The sequence below is a fragment of the Paroedura picta genome, chromosome 1, assembly GCF_049243985.1.
Source record: "Paroedura picta isolate Pp20150507F chromosome 1, Ppicta_v3.0, whole genome shotgun sequence".
In the NCBI taxonomy this organism is placed as follows: Eukaryota; Metazoa; Chordata; class Lepidosauria; order Squamata; family Gekkonidae; genus Paroedura; species Paroedura picta.
In genome coordinates, this window is record NC_135369.1 from 179,934,939 (window position 1) to 179,951,653 (window position 16,715).

The window sequence follows — 16,715 nt, forward strand, 5'->3', positions numbered from 1 at the left end:
ATATGCCATTTTTCTCTACCCAAAGGAATTTCAAAACAGCTTCTGAGCACCTTTCCCTTCCTCTCCCCACAACAGACACCCTGTGAGGGAGGTGAAGCTTCCATTTTAACAAAAGTTCAACTTTTCCCAAACTCGCCGAGGGGGGTGGGGTGTGTGTGAAAAAGCAGGATATGAAAAAGCAGTTTTGGTGGCGCCACAAAGGGACTGTGGCGTCCGATTTTCAACAGAACTCCAATGCCACCTCACCAGAGCGGGGCATATCTCAGGGAGAGAGACCGCTTGGCGTAGGTGGCTCAGATCAGCGGCTTCTAATCTGGCGAGCAAGCTTGCATCCCCCCCACTCCCCCACATGCAGCCAACTGGATGACCTTGGGCCAGTCACAGTCCTGATCGTGCGGTTCTCGCAGAGCAGCCCTGCCAGAGCTTTCTCAGCCCCTCCTGCCTCCCAGGGTGCGTGTTGTGAGGAGAGGAAGGGAAAGGTGCTCAGAAGCCGCTTCGGGACTCCTTTGGGCAGTGAAAAGCAGGGCATTAATTAAATAATAATAATTATTATTATTATTTAATAATAATAATAATAATAATAATAATAATAATAATAATAATAATAAACCAACTCTTCTTCTTCTACTCTAGAGCAGTGGTAGTCAACCTGTGGTCCTCCAGATGTTCCTTGACTACAATTCCTATGAGCCCCTGCCAGCAAATGCAGGCAGGGGCTCATGGGAATTGTAGTCCATGGACATGCTGGCAGCGGCTCATGGGAATTGTAGTCCATGAACATCTGGAGGACCACAGGTTGACTGCCCCTGCTCTAGAGGGCATCGTCTGACATTTTAACCTGGGCAGCTCAGTGGCTGGCGCGGCGCGCAAAGGCGGCCATGGAGAGACCAAGCGGGGCGGCCGGGAGATCTCGGGGACGCCCTGCGGCTTGACGACTCCCCGCCGCCCGCCTCTTGGGCCGAGGCCTTTTCTGTTCCCGGAGTCGCCAGCTGGGGCTGCTGTTCAGCTGCGGCCGGCCCTCCCGGCGCCCTCCCTCCTTCCCTCCCTCGCTCCCTCTCGGCGCCCAGCGCTCCAGCCTCTCGCCCTCGCCCCGGCTGCGCTCACTCGTCGCGAACTCGGGGACGGAGCGGAGACCGCAGCCCCGTTGGCCGGCCGGCGAAGGAGTGTCCGGGGGCCGCCCGCTTTTCTCCGCCGCTCCGGGGTCCTGCGATCCCTTGCGCCATGAAGCCAGCCTCCCTGTGGCTCCCTTGCCTGCTCCAGGGCTGCTTGCTCCTGCGCGGCGTCCTCGCCCAAGGCACAGACCTCGCCACCCGAAGCGGAGCTTTCCGAGGTAAGGACGCAGCGCCGGGCGTGCATTTGCCTCTCTCCTGCGCCGCTTGCTTTTGTTGTTGTTGTTGTTTTAAATGGTGTGGAAATGGACGCTGCTTTCCCCAAATCTCCAGGAATTTCCCAGCCGGGAGTTGGCAACGCTGTCTCAACTGTTGGGCCGGCCCCTGGAGCATAGCTTGCCCTCGTGCTTCAGGTTTCTGCCCCGAACGAGAGGTGGGGTTGCCAACTCCTGGCAGGGTCTCAGCTAAGTGCTGCCGGCGATCGAGTATATATTTGTTCCTTATTCTCTTCGTGTGGACGGCTTGATTGTAAGCAAAAGTTTTCTCGGGTGATTCAGACTCAGGTGAATCCAAACCAATGCAAAATGCTGGTTCCCCCCTGTTTATCTCTGGAATTTGTCAACCGTTTTCATGATGCTGTATGCAAATTTACTTTTGCGTTTTGTCTATAGATATGAACTGGTTACTTCCATTCCAGGATATTGTATGTGAGGAAGTGTGAGTGCCTTGAAGACAACTTTGATGGCCTTAAAAGTGACACTGGGTTCTAAATCGATTCTGGTGCTCTGGACCATCACAGTGACCCATTTGAATCCAACTCCTGGTTGGGAAAGCCCTGGAGATCTGGGGAAGCAGCCACGGGAGGTTTGGGGAGGGATCTCAACAGACCTCAACGCTGACTCCAGTTTCCGAAGCAGTTTTCTTTGGTTCGGAGATGAGTGCTAGCTCTGGGAGATTACCAGGCCCCACCTGGAGGTTGGCATCCTGACCCATTGCACACTTCCTCCTCCTCCTCCTCCTCCTCCTCCCCCAGGTAACATTCCCAGCATGTATTATAAAGCAGGGTTGCAAGTTTTAAAATAATGTATGGCCGGTGTGCTCCAATACGATGCAAAACGGGTTATTAGATCTGTATGAGGTGTTTTCAAAAGGACTCGCTTTGATTTCACTTTTGGGCAGGAGGATCCTTTGAACAAGGGCTCGGAATAAGTGGAGTGCCCCTCTGTGAGGCGATTTCACCAACAAATACGGTCAAATCTGAGACGGTCCAGCCAGTGGAGAGAGAAAACAAACGGGATGGAAAACACCCTGCCAATATCCAAATATTACCCTGTTCTTCAAACAGATTATTAAGACAAAAAGAGAGAAAGGGAGAGAAAGGATTTGCTTCCAGTCCCGTTTAATGCTCAATTTACCCCTTAAGGAATCTTTGGAAGAAGGCTTAGATATCCACTGACATTTAGCTGCTTGGGTTGGAATGTGTGCCTGGTGACAACATTTTGCCTCAGAATCTTTGCCTTCAAACTCTCTCTCTAAAAGGAAAGCTCTCAGGCTGGGTGTTTCGACTAAGCACGACGTCCGCTTCTCCTGTATATGGAGTGCGATTTGGGGCTCAATGGCCTTGCCCTGGTATGCAGATACATCTGAGGGGCCTCCAGCCTAAAAGTTCACACATTAGTTCACATATTATCCTCCATTGTGCACAGATTCTGGGTGCTCCAAACGTACCCTCCGTTTCCCCCCACACGGTATAGATCTAGGGTAGGGAGGCTGTGCGCTTGGGCCTGCAAAGGTGTAGCAGTTGTATGTGGTGAGGGGGAAGGGTGCACACGGATGTCTTTGGACAGAAGGGCCATCTGCCCAGGGCGAGTTAAGATTTCTCATCTGTTCTGGGCCATATTTGAGACTCCTCCGTAAAGAATTTGGGATTGTGCGCAAGTTCTTAAAAAGTCTACTCAGAGTGAAGGCCTAAACTCGGAGAATGGCTTTTTCTCCTGCCCTTGGGGGACTTGGGTAGCTTCTCTTGTGCTTGAACGACAGATTCCCCATTCTATAGGGAAATCTATTTTTGAGATTTTGGGAGATGGGTGGGGGAAAGGCAGGAAATAATTCCCAAATCCCTGCAAGAAGTGAACGACGGGTGGTGTGGTTCTCTGAACTGTGGTATGCGTATCACTGTCTTTAACTGGCTTCTTTCTCTAGTTGAGTCATAATATAGTGCCTTTGTAGAGTTATTTCGCTCCGGGTGGGGCCTGGGGACCTCCTGGAATTATCTCCAGACTTCAGAGTACAGTTCCTCTGGAGATCCTGGCAGCTTTGGTGGGTGGACTCTATGGCATTTATTATTTGAATTTATTATTTGAATTTATAAGCTGCCCCTCATGAGTCTGTCATCTCAGGGTGGCGTACAACATTATAGAAAATACATCATCTTAAAAGCAATGCAACATAAATAATGTGAAATGACCAAATTACTAAAGCGAACAATAAATGCCTGCAGAGTTTTTGCCAGAGTGGAGAGATATAGGAGATCTGACACAGTCAGAAAGGCCCATGAGATGTTCTGCTCCTCCAGGCAAACCGGCCTCAACCACATGCCTGGCGGAAGAGCTCCATCTTGCAGGCCCTATGGAACTGTTTTAGCTCCATCAGGGCCCTGATGTTTTCTGGGAGCTCATTCCACAAGGTGGGGCCAGGGCATCTAAGACCAGTCACATTTCTTTGGGGCCAGGGATAGCCAGTCTTCAGACAGGTGGTTCTTTAGATACGCAGATCTCAGACCCCGAATGGCCTTGAATGACATTGTACCATGCCGAAGTCCCTCCCCTTCCTTAGCCCCGCCCTCCCCAGACTCCACCTCCAAATCTCAGGAATTTTCCAGCCCAGAGTTAGCAACTGTACATCCTTCGGTATTCAACGTACATGATGCATTTTATCTGGTTATATTTCTTTCCTTACAACCACCTGTTAAGGAAGGCCACGTTGGGGCCTGCATAAGGCCACTTACAGTATTTGCTGGCATATAAGACTACTTTTTCCCCCTGAAAAACATGCCTCCAAGTGGGGGGGGATCGTCCTATACGCCGGGTGCACTTCAGTTGGGATAGAAATAGTTGCCCATAGTACTGTAATGTAATGTAACAAACTCTATATTTTGAGTGGAAAAGTTGGGGGGTCGTCTTATACGCCCAGTCGTCTTATATGCCGGCAAATACGGTAATAAGAATCTGGCCCTGACAGGGCTTATGCTGGGGGTTGACCAGCAGTCTTTGGTTCTACCTTCCAAAATACTGTGTTCGACTTCAGCAGGATACCTGGCAGGTTTTCTGAGACACCTTGCAAACCAGGAACCGTTTTGTTTAACATTTCCTTTGTTTTCTAAATTTTTGAACAGATTGCCCCGTGGATTTGTTTTTTGTCCTGGATACCTCTGAAAGTGTTGCCCTGAGGGAAAAGCCATTCGGAGCCTTGGTTGACAAGATCACAGAATTCACCAACCTTTTCATCGATAGATTAACTGAGAGGTAATGTTATGGTTAGCAGATTTCCTGAACTGGAAGGCAGGGTAGTCACAATATCCAGATCTGGGAATCTGAGGTGTTTTGTTTCCAGTGATCAAGAAATATCGATGGCGTTCACATAATCTTTTATAATATTCTGTGACCTGAATTTCTAAATATCTGGTTTGTGTGTATAGAAGAACAAAGTTTGAGTCCAGAGCCAGCTTGGCGTAGTGGTTAGGAGTGCAGACTTCTAATCTGGAGAGATGGGTTTGATTCTGCACTCCCCCACATGCAGCCAGCTGGGTGACCTTGGGCTCGCCACAGCACTGATAAAGCTGTTCTGACTGAGCAGTGATATCAGGGCTCTCTCAGCCTCACCCACCTCACAGGGTGTCTGTTGTGGGGAGAGGAAAGGGAAGGCGACTGTAAGCCGCTTTGAGACTCCTTCGGGTAGAGAAAAGCGGCGTATAAGAACCAACTCGTCTTCTTCTTCAAGACCAAGAAAGATTTATTCAAGCTTTCATGTTCAAGCACACTTCTTCCAATACCATCAGATACACCCAAAACCTCCTACCTTGAAAAAACCTGGTTGGTCTTAAAGGTGCCACTGGAATCCAAGTTTGTCTTGCTGCTTCAGACTAATACGGCTGCCCACTTGAATTTGTTTTATGTACGTGTGATATTTCCCTATCATTGCCCTAGACTTCACATAGGGGTGTTCTGTACACTGACCATCTAAACAGCAGGTATGGTGTGATACTTCTCTAAACAGCCTGCCCTAAATGGTTTTGAGTCACATGATCCTATTTCTGCCTTCTCTTTCTCGAGACTCCTGTAAGGATAAGGAAGGTGGGCTTTTTAAAATGCACATACCTAGGGATGATTTTTTAAATCTTTCTACAAACTCTGGTCCTGTTTGGTTAACAATAGCCAGAAGCGTCAAAATGGAAATTGTAATGTTTTTTGATGAGCCTCTTGTGGTGCAGAGTGGTAAGGCAGCCGTCTGACAGCTTTGCCCATGAGGCTGGGAGTTCAATCCCAGCAGCCGGCTCAAGGTTGACTCAGCCTTCCATCCTTCTGAGGTCGGTAAAATGAGTACCCAGCTTGCTGCTGGGGGGTAAACGGTAATGACTGGGGAAGGCACTGGCAAACCCGTATTGAGCCTGCCGAGAAAACGCTAGAGGGTGTCACCCCAAGGGTCAGACATGACTCGGTGCTTGCACAGGGGATACCTTTACCTTTACCTTTTTAATGTTTTTTTCTGGCATGGAAATAAGCAGTGAGCAACTCTGAGAGTGTCTGGCTGCTCTTAAGGGCTCTAAAGCCGAAACAGGAGGGGGAACTTAGTAAGTAGTAGAGACAAGCAGGGGATCTATAAGGACATTTTTGTGCAGTATCCCCTTTCCCACATTATGTCCTATTTCTATCCCCCTAGCAGCCCCCATAGCTCGCCTCTATCCTTCCGTCCTTCTTTGCCTTGCCTCCCACCCACCAAACTACCTACGTTTATCTGTCCTTCCCCATCTGCAAATTTACCTCCTTCCACCTGTCATCCTTGCCCCTTTTCTTCCCTCCCACCTTCCCACCTACCTTTTAGATTTCTTCCCCTCCAGGTTCTCTTTTTCTCATCTTTACCCGCTTCCTTTTTTTCCTTTCACTTTTTTTTTTGCCTTCCTCTGTCCTTCTCCCTGCATTTGACTGACCAAAGCTTAGAAGGCTCCACTTGATTATTGTGGTTGCCTAGCGACCCACAAAATGGCCACAGATCTCAGAACATAGTGTTTCAAGATCTCAGTAAGCATTCACCCAATGATGGGCCTGGAGGGGGAGGGAAGAGGAGGGGCCCCAGTGGGCATGAACACAGCTATGCATCACAACCATATTCTGCATGATCGCGCCACTTCTAGGGTTTCTCGAAGCCTGAGGAATGTTTCAGGGGTTTCTTACGGGTAAAATAAGTTGAGAAAGGTTGACCTAGAGCAGGGGTAGTCAACCTGTGGTCCTCCAGATGTTCATGGACTACAATTCCCATGAGCCCCTGCCAGCAAATGCTGGCAGGGGCTCATGGGAATTGTAGTCCATGAACATCTGGAGGACCACAGGTTGACTACCCCTGACCTAGAGGTTTCTTGGGATGGTAGAAAATCCTCCCTGCCTTATTGTGTGGATTTCACAATTAGATACAATTTGTTTGCACAGCACATGGCCAAAGCACATCTAAATGCGCCTAAAAATGCCTTGCATGTCACCCTCCATTTCTCTTACTGTTGCTCAAGAATAATAAACAGTTCTAAGGCTGTCATCTTTTTAAATTGACCCAGTTCCTGTTCTTCCAAAGCAGTTTGGCATGCAGAAATTTTGTTGAGTGAAAACATTTTCTTTTTTCTTTTTGGCATGATGGTGAAAAAAAAAACTTTCTCTGCCATTTCTGCAGTTAAAACCAGGAAGTCCTTAAACCCAATAGCTGGCCTGCATGCCACCACCAGGCCCAGTCCAAAGAAAACTAGTTCTTCTTAGGTAGGCTGCAGTGAAATCAATAGGACTGAAACGTGCTCATTTTGGTGGTGACATCCAGTAGTTGTGAATTTCCTGCATTTTGCAAGGGGTTGGACTAGATGACCCTGGAGGTCCCTTCCAACTCAATGATTCTAAGGATATGACGACACTCACCCCCTTTAGGCCAGAAAACTGTGCATGATTTCAGGAGACAAGCCGGTGCAACCATCCGCAAGCATCTTCTTTATTACGCTCATGCAGGAGATCTGGATCTTTGAGGAATCTGCAAAACAATTAATGTTTCTTTTTCTTGGCTGAGACCAAACACTCTACAGAGAAGGCCCCATCTTCATTTGCCAGGCCTGCTTGAGTGCATGGCGAATGCTGCTGTTACGAATCCAGAGGCGTGCTTGGGTTCCTTTCGTGTGGCCAGAAGGATCTGACCTCCCCAGCATACATTAATTAAAATAGGAGGCAGAGCAAACTTACTGGATTTATCCATTACGAAGCTCTGCATTTGATGCAGCCTCTGTCAGACTAAAAGCTTTGGCAGTTCCACTGCCGCAGGGGTGGCCAAACGGCGGCTCTCCAGAGGGCCATGACAGGGTTTCATGGTAATTGTTGTCCATGGGCATCTGGAGAGCCACCGTTTGCCCACCCCTGCGCTTCAGTTACAGTCACTGCTCCCAAGGCAGGGCTTGGAGTTCTTTCAGAATTCCGACTGACCTCTGTCCTAAAGAGATCGGTTCTCTTGGAGAAAAGGGCAGCCTCAGAGGGAGGGCCTCATTCCACACAGGCTGGATAATGCCCTTTCAGGGAACCACCTGCAAAAACACATTAAAAGTGCCTTGTCCAATGTTTGTGGAATAAGCCGAGGGTGGGGTTTCCCAGCCTTTCTATGAGAACCCCCCTTTTTTCCTTAAAATCAGACTTCCACATGGTAATAGTTGTACTATTCCAGGAGTGGCCAAACTGTAGCTCTCCAGAAGTCCATGGACTACAATTCCCATGAGCCCCTGCCAGCAGGGGCTCATGGGAATTGTAGTCCATGGACCTCTGGAGAGCTACAGCTTGGCCACCCCTGTACTATTTATATCTGTTGATAGAGAAAATACATAGTGAGCAAAAGAGCAAATTGACAATACTCAGTGCTTATATGGATTTGTTATATGGACTTGTAATAACTCCATTGTCATCCAGAAGTTCCCAGATCCCTAGTTGGGAACCACTGCTCTGTGGTATATATAGTATATTGATAATATACTGCGGGGCAGGTACACTTTGCTGGTTGCGAGCTCCAGGCAGGGAAATACCTGTAGATTTGTTGTTGTTGTTAGTTGAATTTGTATGCTACCCTTTCGAAACCGGCTCACAACAGTGTGCGTAATGCCATTAATAATTAACAATTAGTCAAAATCAACATCATAAAATATTAAACAATAAAACATATTAGCAAATTTATCAGTGCTTAGACACAATAGCAGCATCAATTTGTGATCTGACCACCCAGAGACTGGTCACTACTTGTAGATTTTTTCCAGGCTTCATGTCTCTGTGGGGGTGTTTTGTTGGGGAGGGGGCCTGTAGATGTCATAAGGTCATGGGCCCCAACCAAAGGCTTGGAGGAAGGACTCTGCCTTGTAGGCCCTGCAGAACTGCACCGGATCTGGCGGGGCCTGGATCTCCTCTTTGAGTTCATTCCACCAAGTAGGGGCCAGGACTGAGAACATCCAATGCCTACAAAGGAGGTCCCTCAGGTCGGGGTGGAGCCTGGAGACCGCGGGGCCTGGGGAGGGGAGGGTCCTCAGCTGGCTAGAATGCCAGAGTCCAACCTCCAAATTTTCTCCATGGAAACTGATCTTGGTAGCCTGGAGAACAACCACAATAGCAGGGGATCTCTAACCACCACGTGGACATTGGCATCCCCAGGTGTCCTTTAAGCCCAGCCAACCTTTCAGGGCAGATTTTAAATTGGTAGAAGATGGGTGCATTGTAGAATAAATGACTGCAATGTGCCGACGGTGCCAGCTGTCGTTAACGGTGTGGGGAGGTGCTCTCTGCAGAGATCCTTGGGGCAAACTAGTCCCTGTTTTGGTGTGCAAAGCTTTGCGGGGGGGGGGGAGACACTCCATTGTCATTTCTGGGATGCCCACATTCTCCTCTGCCTTTTCATAAATGGTTGGAGATACTGAGGACCTGCAAAAATGCAATTGGAGTTGCAGCTTATTTTGTTTTTTTGTTAAGTGTCCGCTTTATTTATGTTGGGGGGTCAAATCTTTCTTTGGATTTCCTGTGAGATTCACTTGAAATCTGCACAAAGCTGCATTGGCTGCAGGATGGCACGTGCAGTCAGGGGCAGCTAGGGTTGCCAGCTCTGGGTTGGGAAAGACTTGGAGACTTTGAGAGGGGATCCAGGAGTAGGTGGGATTTGTGGAGGGTAGTGATCTCGGTGGAATCTACCCTCCAAAGCAGCCATTTTCTCCAGGGGAACTGGAGATCATTTGTAATTCCAGGAGATCTCCAGGTTTCAACAGGAGTTGAGCAACCCTATAAGCTAGGGTTGCCAGCTCTGGGTTGGGAAAGACCTGGAGACTTTGAGAGGGGAGCCAGGAGTGGGTGGGATCTGGAGAGGGGAAGGACCTCCCTGCCAAGTCCACCCTTCCAAGCAGCCCTTTTCTCCAGGGGAACTGATCTCTGTTGCATGGAGATGAGCTATAATTCCATGGGATCTCCAGATCCCACCTGGAGGATGGCATCCCTCAGGGCTGCATTCAGCATGCGGACTGGCTTGATGTCTGCTCATTGTACATGAATGATTGCTGGGTCATTGTTAAATCTGTGGGTTCAGAGGTGGACACGGACACTGGGAGTGATTTGAGCTCTTTATCATGACCCCAGCATGGTGCAAACAAAGACTGAACGGAACCCAGAAAACCGTCTCGAAACCCCCAACTTATATACACAGACAAACAATGGATCTTCCAGCCAGCACTATAGGTCAGTTTCAGTTTAAACTGACTGGATCCAGCAGATGGGATCTAGCCGTGCATTGGTCAATTACACCATAAGCTCCGGTCCTGCCTTGGACCTCAAGCTCGGTCTTCGTCAGGCCTAGAGACACAAGAGTCCTCGTCATGGAATGTCCCTGTGAAAAGCAGCAAAGTCCGGTTGTGTTTTTGTGCCTGCACAGCAAGTCAGACTCTGGGGTTCAAATCTGGATAGGGAGCATTTAGCAAGACGCTGTGGGTTGGATCCAGCAGTAGAGTTCTGCTGTTGGCGGAGGGAGGGAACTTATGACAGTGTTCTCCTTCCCCTGCAGACCCTTCGTTAAATCCTCATACACTTTCTTAGGTTCCCCAGTCCCCTAGAACAGGGGTAGTCAACCTGTGGTCCTCCAGATGTCCATGGACTACAATTCCCATGAGCCCCTGCCAGCAAACGCTGGCAGGGGCTCATGGGAATTGTAGTCCATGGACATCTGGAGGACCACAGGTTGACTACCCCTGCCCTAGAAGAACTATTTGGTGGAGGCTGCCCTGGGACCAATCTGCTGGCAGCGGAGTGATGTCCTCAGTGGCGTGGTGAGGTCACCTGCGGCTTGACCAGAAATAAGTGCATGGTGTTGCCAGCGATGCTATAGCATTTGGCGAAAGCTCTGTGGCTTAAGCATAGAGTCACTGTCAAGGCAATGGATATTGCTTCCAGTTCTGTCCTCAGTAACGCCATCTTGTCCGGATGTCGGTGATTGCTCCCAATTGAGAGCCAGCGTGGTGTGGTGAAAGAGCTGTGGACTCTCGTCTGGAGAACCAGGTTTGATTCCCCAACATTCCACATGCAGCCTGCTTGTTTACCCTGGTCTCGTGACCCAGTTTTCTTAGAGCTCTCTCAGCCCCACCTTCCTCTCAGGGTGTCTGTTGTGGGGAGGGGAGAAGAAGGCGATTGTGGGCTGCTCTAAGACTCATGGGGTCTGCTGGGTGACTTTGAGCCAGTCACGGTTACCTCAGAGCTCTCTCAGCCTCACCTATCTCACAGGGTATCTGTTCTGGGGAAAGGAAGGGAAAGTGGTTGTAAACTGATTTGAAACTTTGTGACCTTGGGCTCTCCACAGCACTGATAAAGCTGTTCTGACCAAGCAGGAATATCAGGGCTCTCTCAGCCTCACCCACCTCACAGGGTGCCTGTTGTGGGGAGAGGAAAGGGAAGGCGATCATAAGCTGCTTTGAGACTCATGAGGCCTGCTGGGAGACTTTGAGACAGTCCCAGTTCTCGAGCTTAGCCTCACCTCCCTCACAGGGTATCTGTTGTGGGGAGAGGAAGGGAAGACAACTGTAAACCTCTTTAAGACTCATGAAGCCTGCTGGGTGACCTTGGACCAGTTCCAGTTCTCTGAGAGCTCTGTCAGCCTGACCTACCTCACAGGGTGTCTGTTGTGGGGAGAGGGTGGGAAAGGGATTTGTAAGCCGCTTTGGAACTCCTTGAGGTCGTGAAAAGTGGGGTATAAAAAAGCATCTCTTCTTTTTCTTCCCCCCTCGCATTGTTCTCCCACCACCAGGCTGAATGATTGTGGGATGGGCCCATCTCCCTTCTTTAGTCTCTTGAGGAATACCTTGGAGGACTTGGGTGATCTGGGGTGATCTCGGCTAGAGGTCTCAAAGCTAAGGAAACATTTATTCTTTCCTCCTCAGGTACTATCGGTGTGACCGGGATCTGGTGTGGAACGCGGGCGCCCTGCATTACAGTGATGTCGTGGAGGTGATCAAGGGACTCACCCGCCTGCCCGACGGACGGGACGACTTGAAGCGGCGCGTGTCCTCCGTGGTCTCCATTGGGAAGGGGACCTACACTGACTGCGCCATCAAGAGAGGCATCGAGGAGCTGCTCATTGGGTGAGTGGGCTTCTTTCGCGCTGCGATCAGGGGAAAGAAGGAAGCGAGCAGGCGCATTTCCAGCTGGCTGTTGAAGGTGTTGGGAGCAGAAGAATTCTGGCTGGCTGAGTGGGGCAGTCAAGGTCATCGGGTTGCGAGGTGCACTGTTCTGGGCGGGGGTCCCCTTGCCCACCCAACCTCCCATCCCAACTTAACCCAAAGCAAAAGACCACCACATTTTGACACGACTTCCTGATCTCACCCAGAGGTGAGGCTGGCGTGGGTGAGTGACAGTCTGGTTTTGGGGCAAAACTCTATGGTTTGAAGCAAACTCTACCATAGAGTTTTGCCCAAAAGCCAGAGAGTCCCTTGATGTCTCCAACATGCCGGAATCACTTCTGGGTGATGTCTGTATGTCATGCTGCTTTCGGAAAGCTCCTCCCATCTCTCACCAGCAGCACCAATGAACCTGGCATCCCTGCAGGACCATGACCTCTGCTTGATAGCTTGGTTGATAACAGTAGCCAGCATGGTCTGGGAAACCTGGGTTTGAATTCCCGATCTGATATGGAAGCCTGCTGGGTGCCTTTGGAGGAGCTCACAAATTTTAAGCCTTACCTACCTCACAGGGTTGTTGTAAGGGTCAAACAGGGACAAGGAAAGCTGTTTTGGGTTCCCGTTGGGAAGAAAGATGAGGTAAAAATAAACAAATACTAGTACTACTACCAGCATCATTCATTCATTCATTCATTCATTCATTCATTCATTCATTCATTCATTCATTCATTCATTCATTCATTCATTCATTCATTTTTACTTGGATTTATATCCCACCTCTCATGACTTTTGTCGCCTCGAGGCAACTTAACAATTAAAACCATAAACAAATATCCCATTAAAACAGTAACAATGCATATAGTAACCCACAGGATGGGTGGCCAGCTTTGGGTTGGGAAATCCTGGAGACTTTAGGGGTGGAGCCAGGAGTGGGTGAGATTTGGGGGCAGGGAGGGATCTCAGTGGAGTATAATGCTACAGAGCCCACCCTCCAAGCCGTCCTTTTCCCCAGGGGAACTGATCTCTTTTGACTGGAGATGAGATATAGTTCTAGGGCTCTCCAGGACCCACCTGGGGATTGGCAGCCATACACACTAAAGGAAAGCACCAACTCATCCCCAGCTCATCCCCCATTGAGCCGCAGTCCATAGTTGTGGGTGTTCATGGCAAACGCTAACAGCTTCTCAATATCTCTTGCCTTGAAAACCCTGCGGTGTTGCCATAAGACAGTGGTGACCTGATGACCAACAAACAACGCTAGGAAGAGGGCCGGTAAGCAAAGCAAAAAACTCTTCATCCGTTGGCAGAAGGCACCAGTAGGGGGCAACAGAGGGTTCTCACTGGAGATAGAGTTCCAGAGTTTTGGTGCCACCACCGAGAAGGCTCTGCCTTGGATCACTACCCATCTTGTCTCAGACGAAGCAGATCCTCCAGAGATGACTGGAGCGAGTGGGTGTGTGTGTTTTTGTGAGGAGGTGGTCTTTAGGATAGTGCCTGTGCCATGTTGTTGCTCTGTTGCTCCTGCCTTCCTGGGTACAAACGTGCATTCCCAGGTAGCACAGCTGTCAGATTGCAAAAGAACTAGCTTTGGCAGCATCATGAATGCGCCAGCCAGAGCAACTCTGGGAAATGTTCAGCGAGTGTGGGATCCATACTACTTCAGGTGGTTAGGCTTGTGGTACATGGGCATGGCGCACTTAACAAACCGTGTGAGTTGTTGCTGGCTAAACTGGTTTGAATGTTTTCCAGGGGCTCCCACCAGAAGGAAAATAAGTATCTGGTTGTGGTGACGGACGGCCATCCCTTGGACGGCTATAAAGAGCCCTGCGGAGGACTGGAAGATGCTGTCAACGAAGCCAAGCATCTGGGCATTAAAGTGTTCTCCATTGCCATCTCTCCGGATCATCTGGTACAAAGTCCAAACACGTGGGGGTTGTTAGACCAGCTGTCAGCCAAAAGCAGAGAGAATCAGAGTAGAAGCAGGATTCTGCTTAGTGACTCTGTTGGATCTTCAGATTCTTAATGTGCCCTGAACTCTGAGGAAGAATAAATGAACCACCGCTGTGAAAGAAAAGTGCTACATATTTTATTTTTATAGCCTGCCCTTCCCTTGTAGGTTTCAGGCAGGTAACAAGACAAATTTAAAACATTCAGTGTAATGCATGCAACAAAACTTCACTTTATTGATTGGTCATGGACCACTATAAATAAAATAAAAAAGGGAAAGAGCCAAACACCCTGCCACAAAATGCCTGTTTAGGTTTTAGGTCTCAAACTTGAAAAAAAGTCTTCAGGGGAAGTTACTTATATAGTGATGGAGAGGCTCTCCCTGCCCCCCCCCCCAAAATAAATAAATAAATAAATAAATAAATAAATAAAATATGTATATGTGCTTGCTGTTGAAACTTGGAAATCATTATTTCCCCTTGCAGGGAAATATAATTTAATTAATGAATTTCTATTCTGCCCCTTCCTTCCCCAAGAGCCCTGGTGATTTACAACATCACAACACATTCTGTTGAAACATAATATTCCAATGCAATTAGACCAGCCTTACTCAAAAATTTTATCGTTGAGAAACCCCCGAAATATTCTTCAGGTTTCGAGAAACCCCAGAAGTGATGTGATCGTTCAGAATATTTTTGGGGAACATAGCTGTGTACATGCCCACTCGGGGCCCCTCCCCTTCATACCCTCTCTAGGCCCATCATTGGCCATAGGGGGGGTCGATATGACCATGTATGTTCATATTGACCCCCCCTATGGCCAATGATGGCCATGTATGGTCATATCACCCATGTATGGTCATATCACCCCTACGGCCATGTATGGTCATATCACCCGATAAATGTTTAACAAATTTTAAATATATATATGAATAATTAATTAACTCCCACCCATTCAGGAAACCCTTCCAGAGCCATCAGGAAACCCTGCCAGAGCCATCAGGAAACCCCAGGGTTTCGCCAAACCCTGGTTGAAAAAGCCCGAGTTAGACATTTAGAATAAATAATACCAGCTTGTTAAAAGTACTATTATTCAAATGCCCTTTCTCAAATGTGTGTGTGTGTCTGTGTGGGGCTATAGCTATAGCTCTGTATCTCTGTGATGGCTTAGATGTTTTTTCTATATCCATGCGTATGTGTCCATATGTGCGGAGGGAGGCCAGTTCTATTGATATTATTTGGGCCTCAATCATAGGCCTGGTGGAACCACTCTGACTTGCAGGCCCTGCGGAACTTGCTTCAAATTCCGCAGGGCCCTGATCTCACTCGGGAGAGCGTTCCACCAGCCTGGTTCCACGGCAGAGAAAGCCCTGCCTCTGGTTGAGGCCAGCTTCGCCACTCTGGCGCAGATTTTGTGTGCTGTAGCGTAGGCTCCTCTGAGGGACGGTCAGTCCGTATTTCTTTCATAGATGTTTATGCATGAAAAAAATGGGCCACATGGTTAAAGGCCTCAACTGGACGGAGCCGTCGGCATCGGAAACTCATGAAGCTTCATCTCCGGTTGTCTTGTTTCCTCCCAGGAAACCCGACTGAGCGTCATCGCCACGGATCACACCTATCGCCGCAACTTCACGGCGACGGCACCTCAGTCACAATTGGAGAAAACCATCGATACCATCACGGATATGATTGTGAGTCTTGCCCCCTCTGCTTCTTGTCTGCCTGATGTCTTTCGGAGGCCGTCTTCTCGCTTTCTGCCTCTTTCTGTTGATTTTTCTCTATCATTTAATCTCCGAAAGAAAAAGAGAGAGTCAAAAGAAAAGCCAAGGAAGGCCCATTCCACACACGTTGGGTAGTGCACTTTCAATGCACTTCAGAAATAGATTATCCTGTTCTGCACTGGAAAATCCAGCTGCAAAAGCACACTGAAAGTGCTTTATCCAGTGTGTGCAGAATGGGCCGAAGGTAGCAGGAAAAGTAGCAGGAAAAGATGATGCGTTTCGATTTTTAAATTGTCGTGCAGTATATGATGTAATGAGAAAGGAGCGGTTATGAACAAGAAAAGTTTCTCCAACTCCTTCTCAATCATTACTTAATTCTCCCTGTTGCCTCCTCATTTAAATCTTAACAATAATTAGTCCTTTACAAAATGTTTGTACTAGACTTACCACTCTATTCCTGCATTGAGCAGGGGATTGGACTAGATGGCCTGCATGTCCTTTTCCAACTCTAGGATTCTGTGCTTAAAACTAATTCTGTTATATATTTTGTTGCCTCTGCATTTCCACCGTAGCACATTTTCATTTAAATTTGTCACCCAAAAGTATTACTGCATCACAATTCAGAACAGGATTTCGTCATATATCACACAGGAAGAGGACAACTGAGTGATACAAAATCATTTGCTTTCTTTGTTGTTTATTTCAGACGGAAAACGTGGAGCATTCGGTAAGTCACCCCCCCCCCCCTCTGTAATGGCTGCGGCTGCTTCCCCAAAGTTTACAAGCACTTCTGTAAGGCAAATCTAATCAGAAGTGTAGGATTCTTTCTTTTAAGGAGGTGGGTAGGAGGATTAGTCTGTATGTCAGTGGCCCCAAAGATCTGACTGAACCAAAAAGCAAGAAGTGACCAAACTGCGACTCTCCCAATGTCCATGGGCTACAATTCCCATGACCCCCTGGGCTCCAAGGACATCGGGGAGAACTGCAGTTTGGCCACTCCTGCGTAAAGTCACCCGCT

The 16,715-nt window shown here is 48.5% G+C and overlaps 1 protein-coding gene across 1 annotated transcript in view; it reads left to right on the forward strand.

Moving 5' to 3' along the window:
- Positions 1–853: 853 nt before the first annotated feature.
- Positions 854–16,715, forward strand: part of COL6A1 (collagen type VI alpha 1 chain) — a 68,540-nt gene continuing 52,678 nt past the window's right edge. The window contains exons 1-6 of the mRNA XM_077314004.1: positions 854–1,330; positions 4,504–4,633; positions 11,794–11,994; positions 13,780–13,939; positions 15,557–15,667; positions 16,404–16,424. Coding sequence (XP_077170119.1) covers positions 1,222–1,330; positions 4,504–4,633; positions 11,794–11,994; positions 13,780–13,939; positions 15,557–15,667; positions 16,404–16,424 — 732 coding nt within the window. The 5' untranslated portion in view covers positions 854–1,221. The remainder of the gene's footprint in view (positions 1,331–4,503; positions 4,634–11,793; positions 11,995–13,779; positions 13,940–15,556; positions 15,668–16,403; positions 16,425–16,715) is intronic.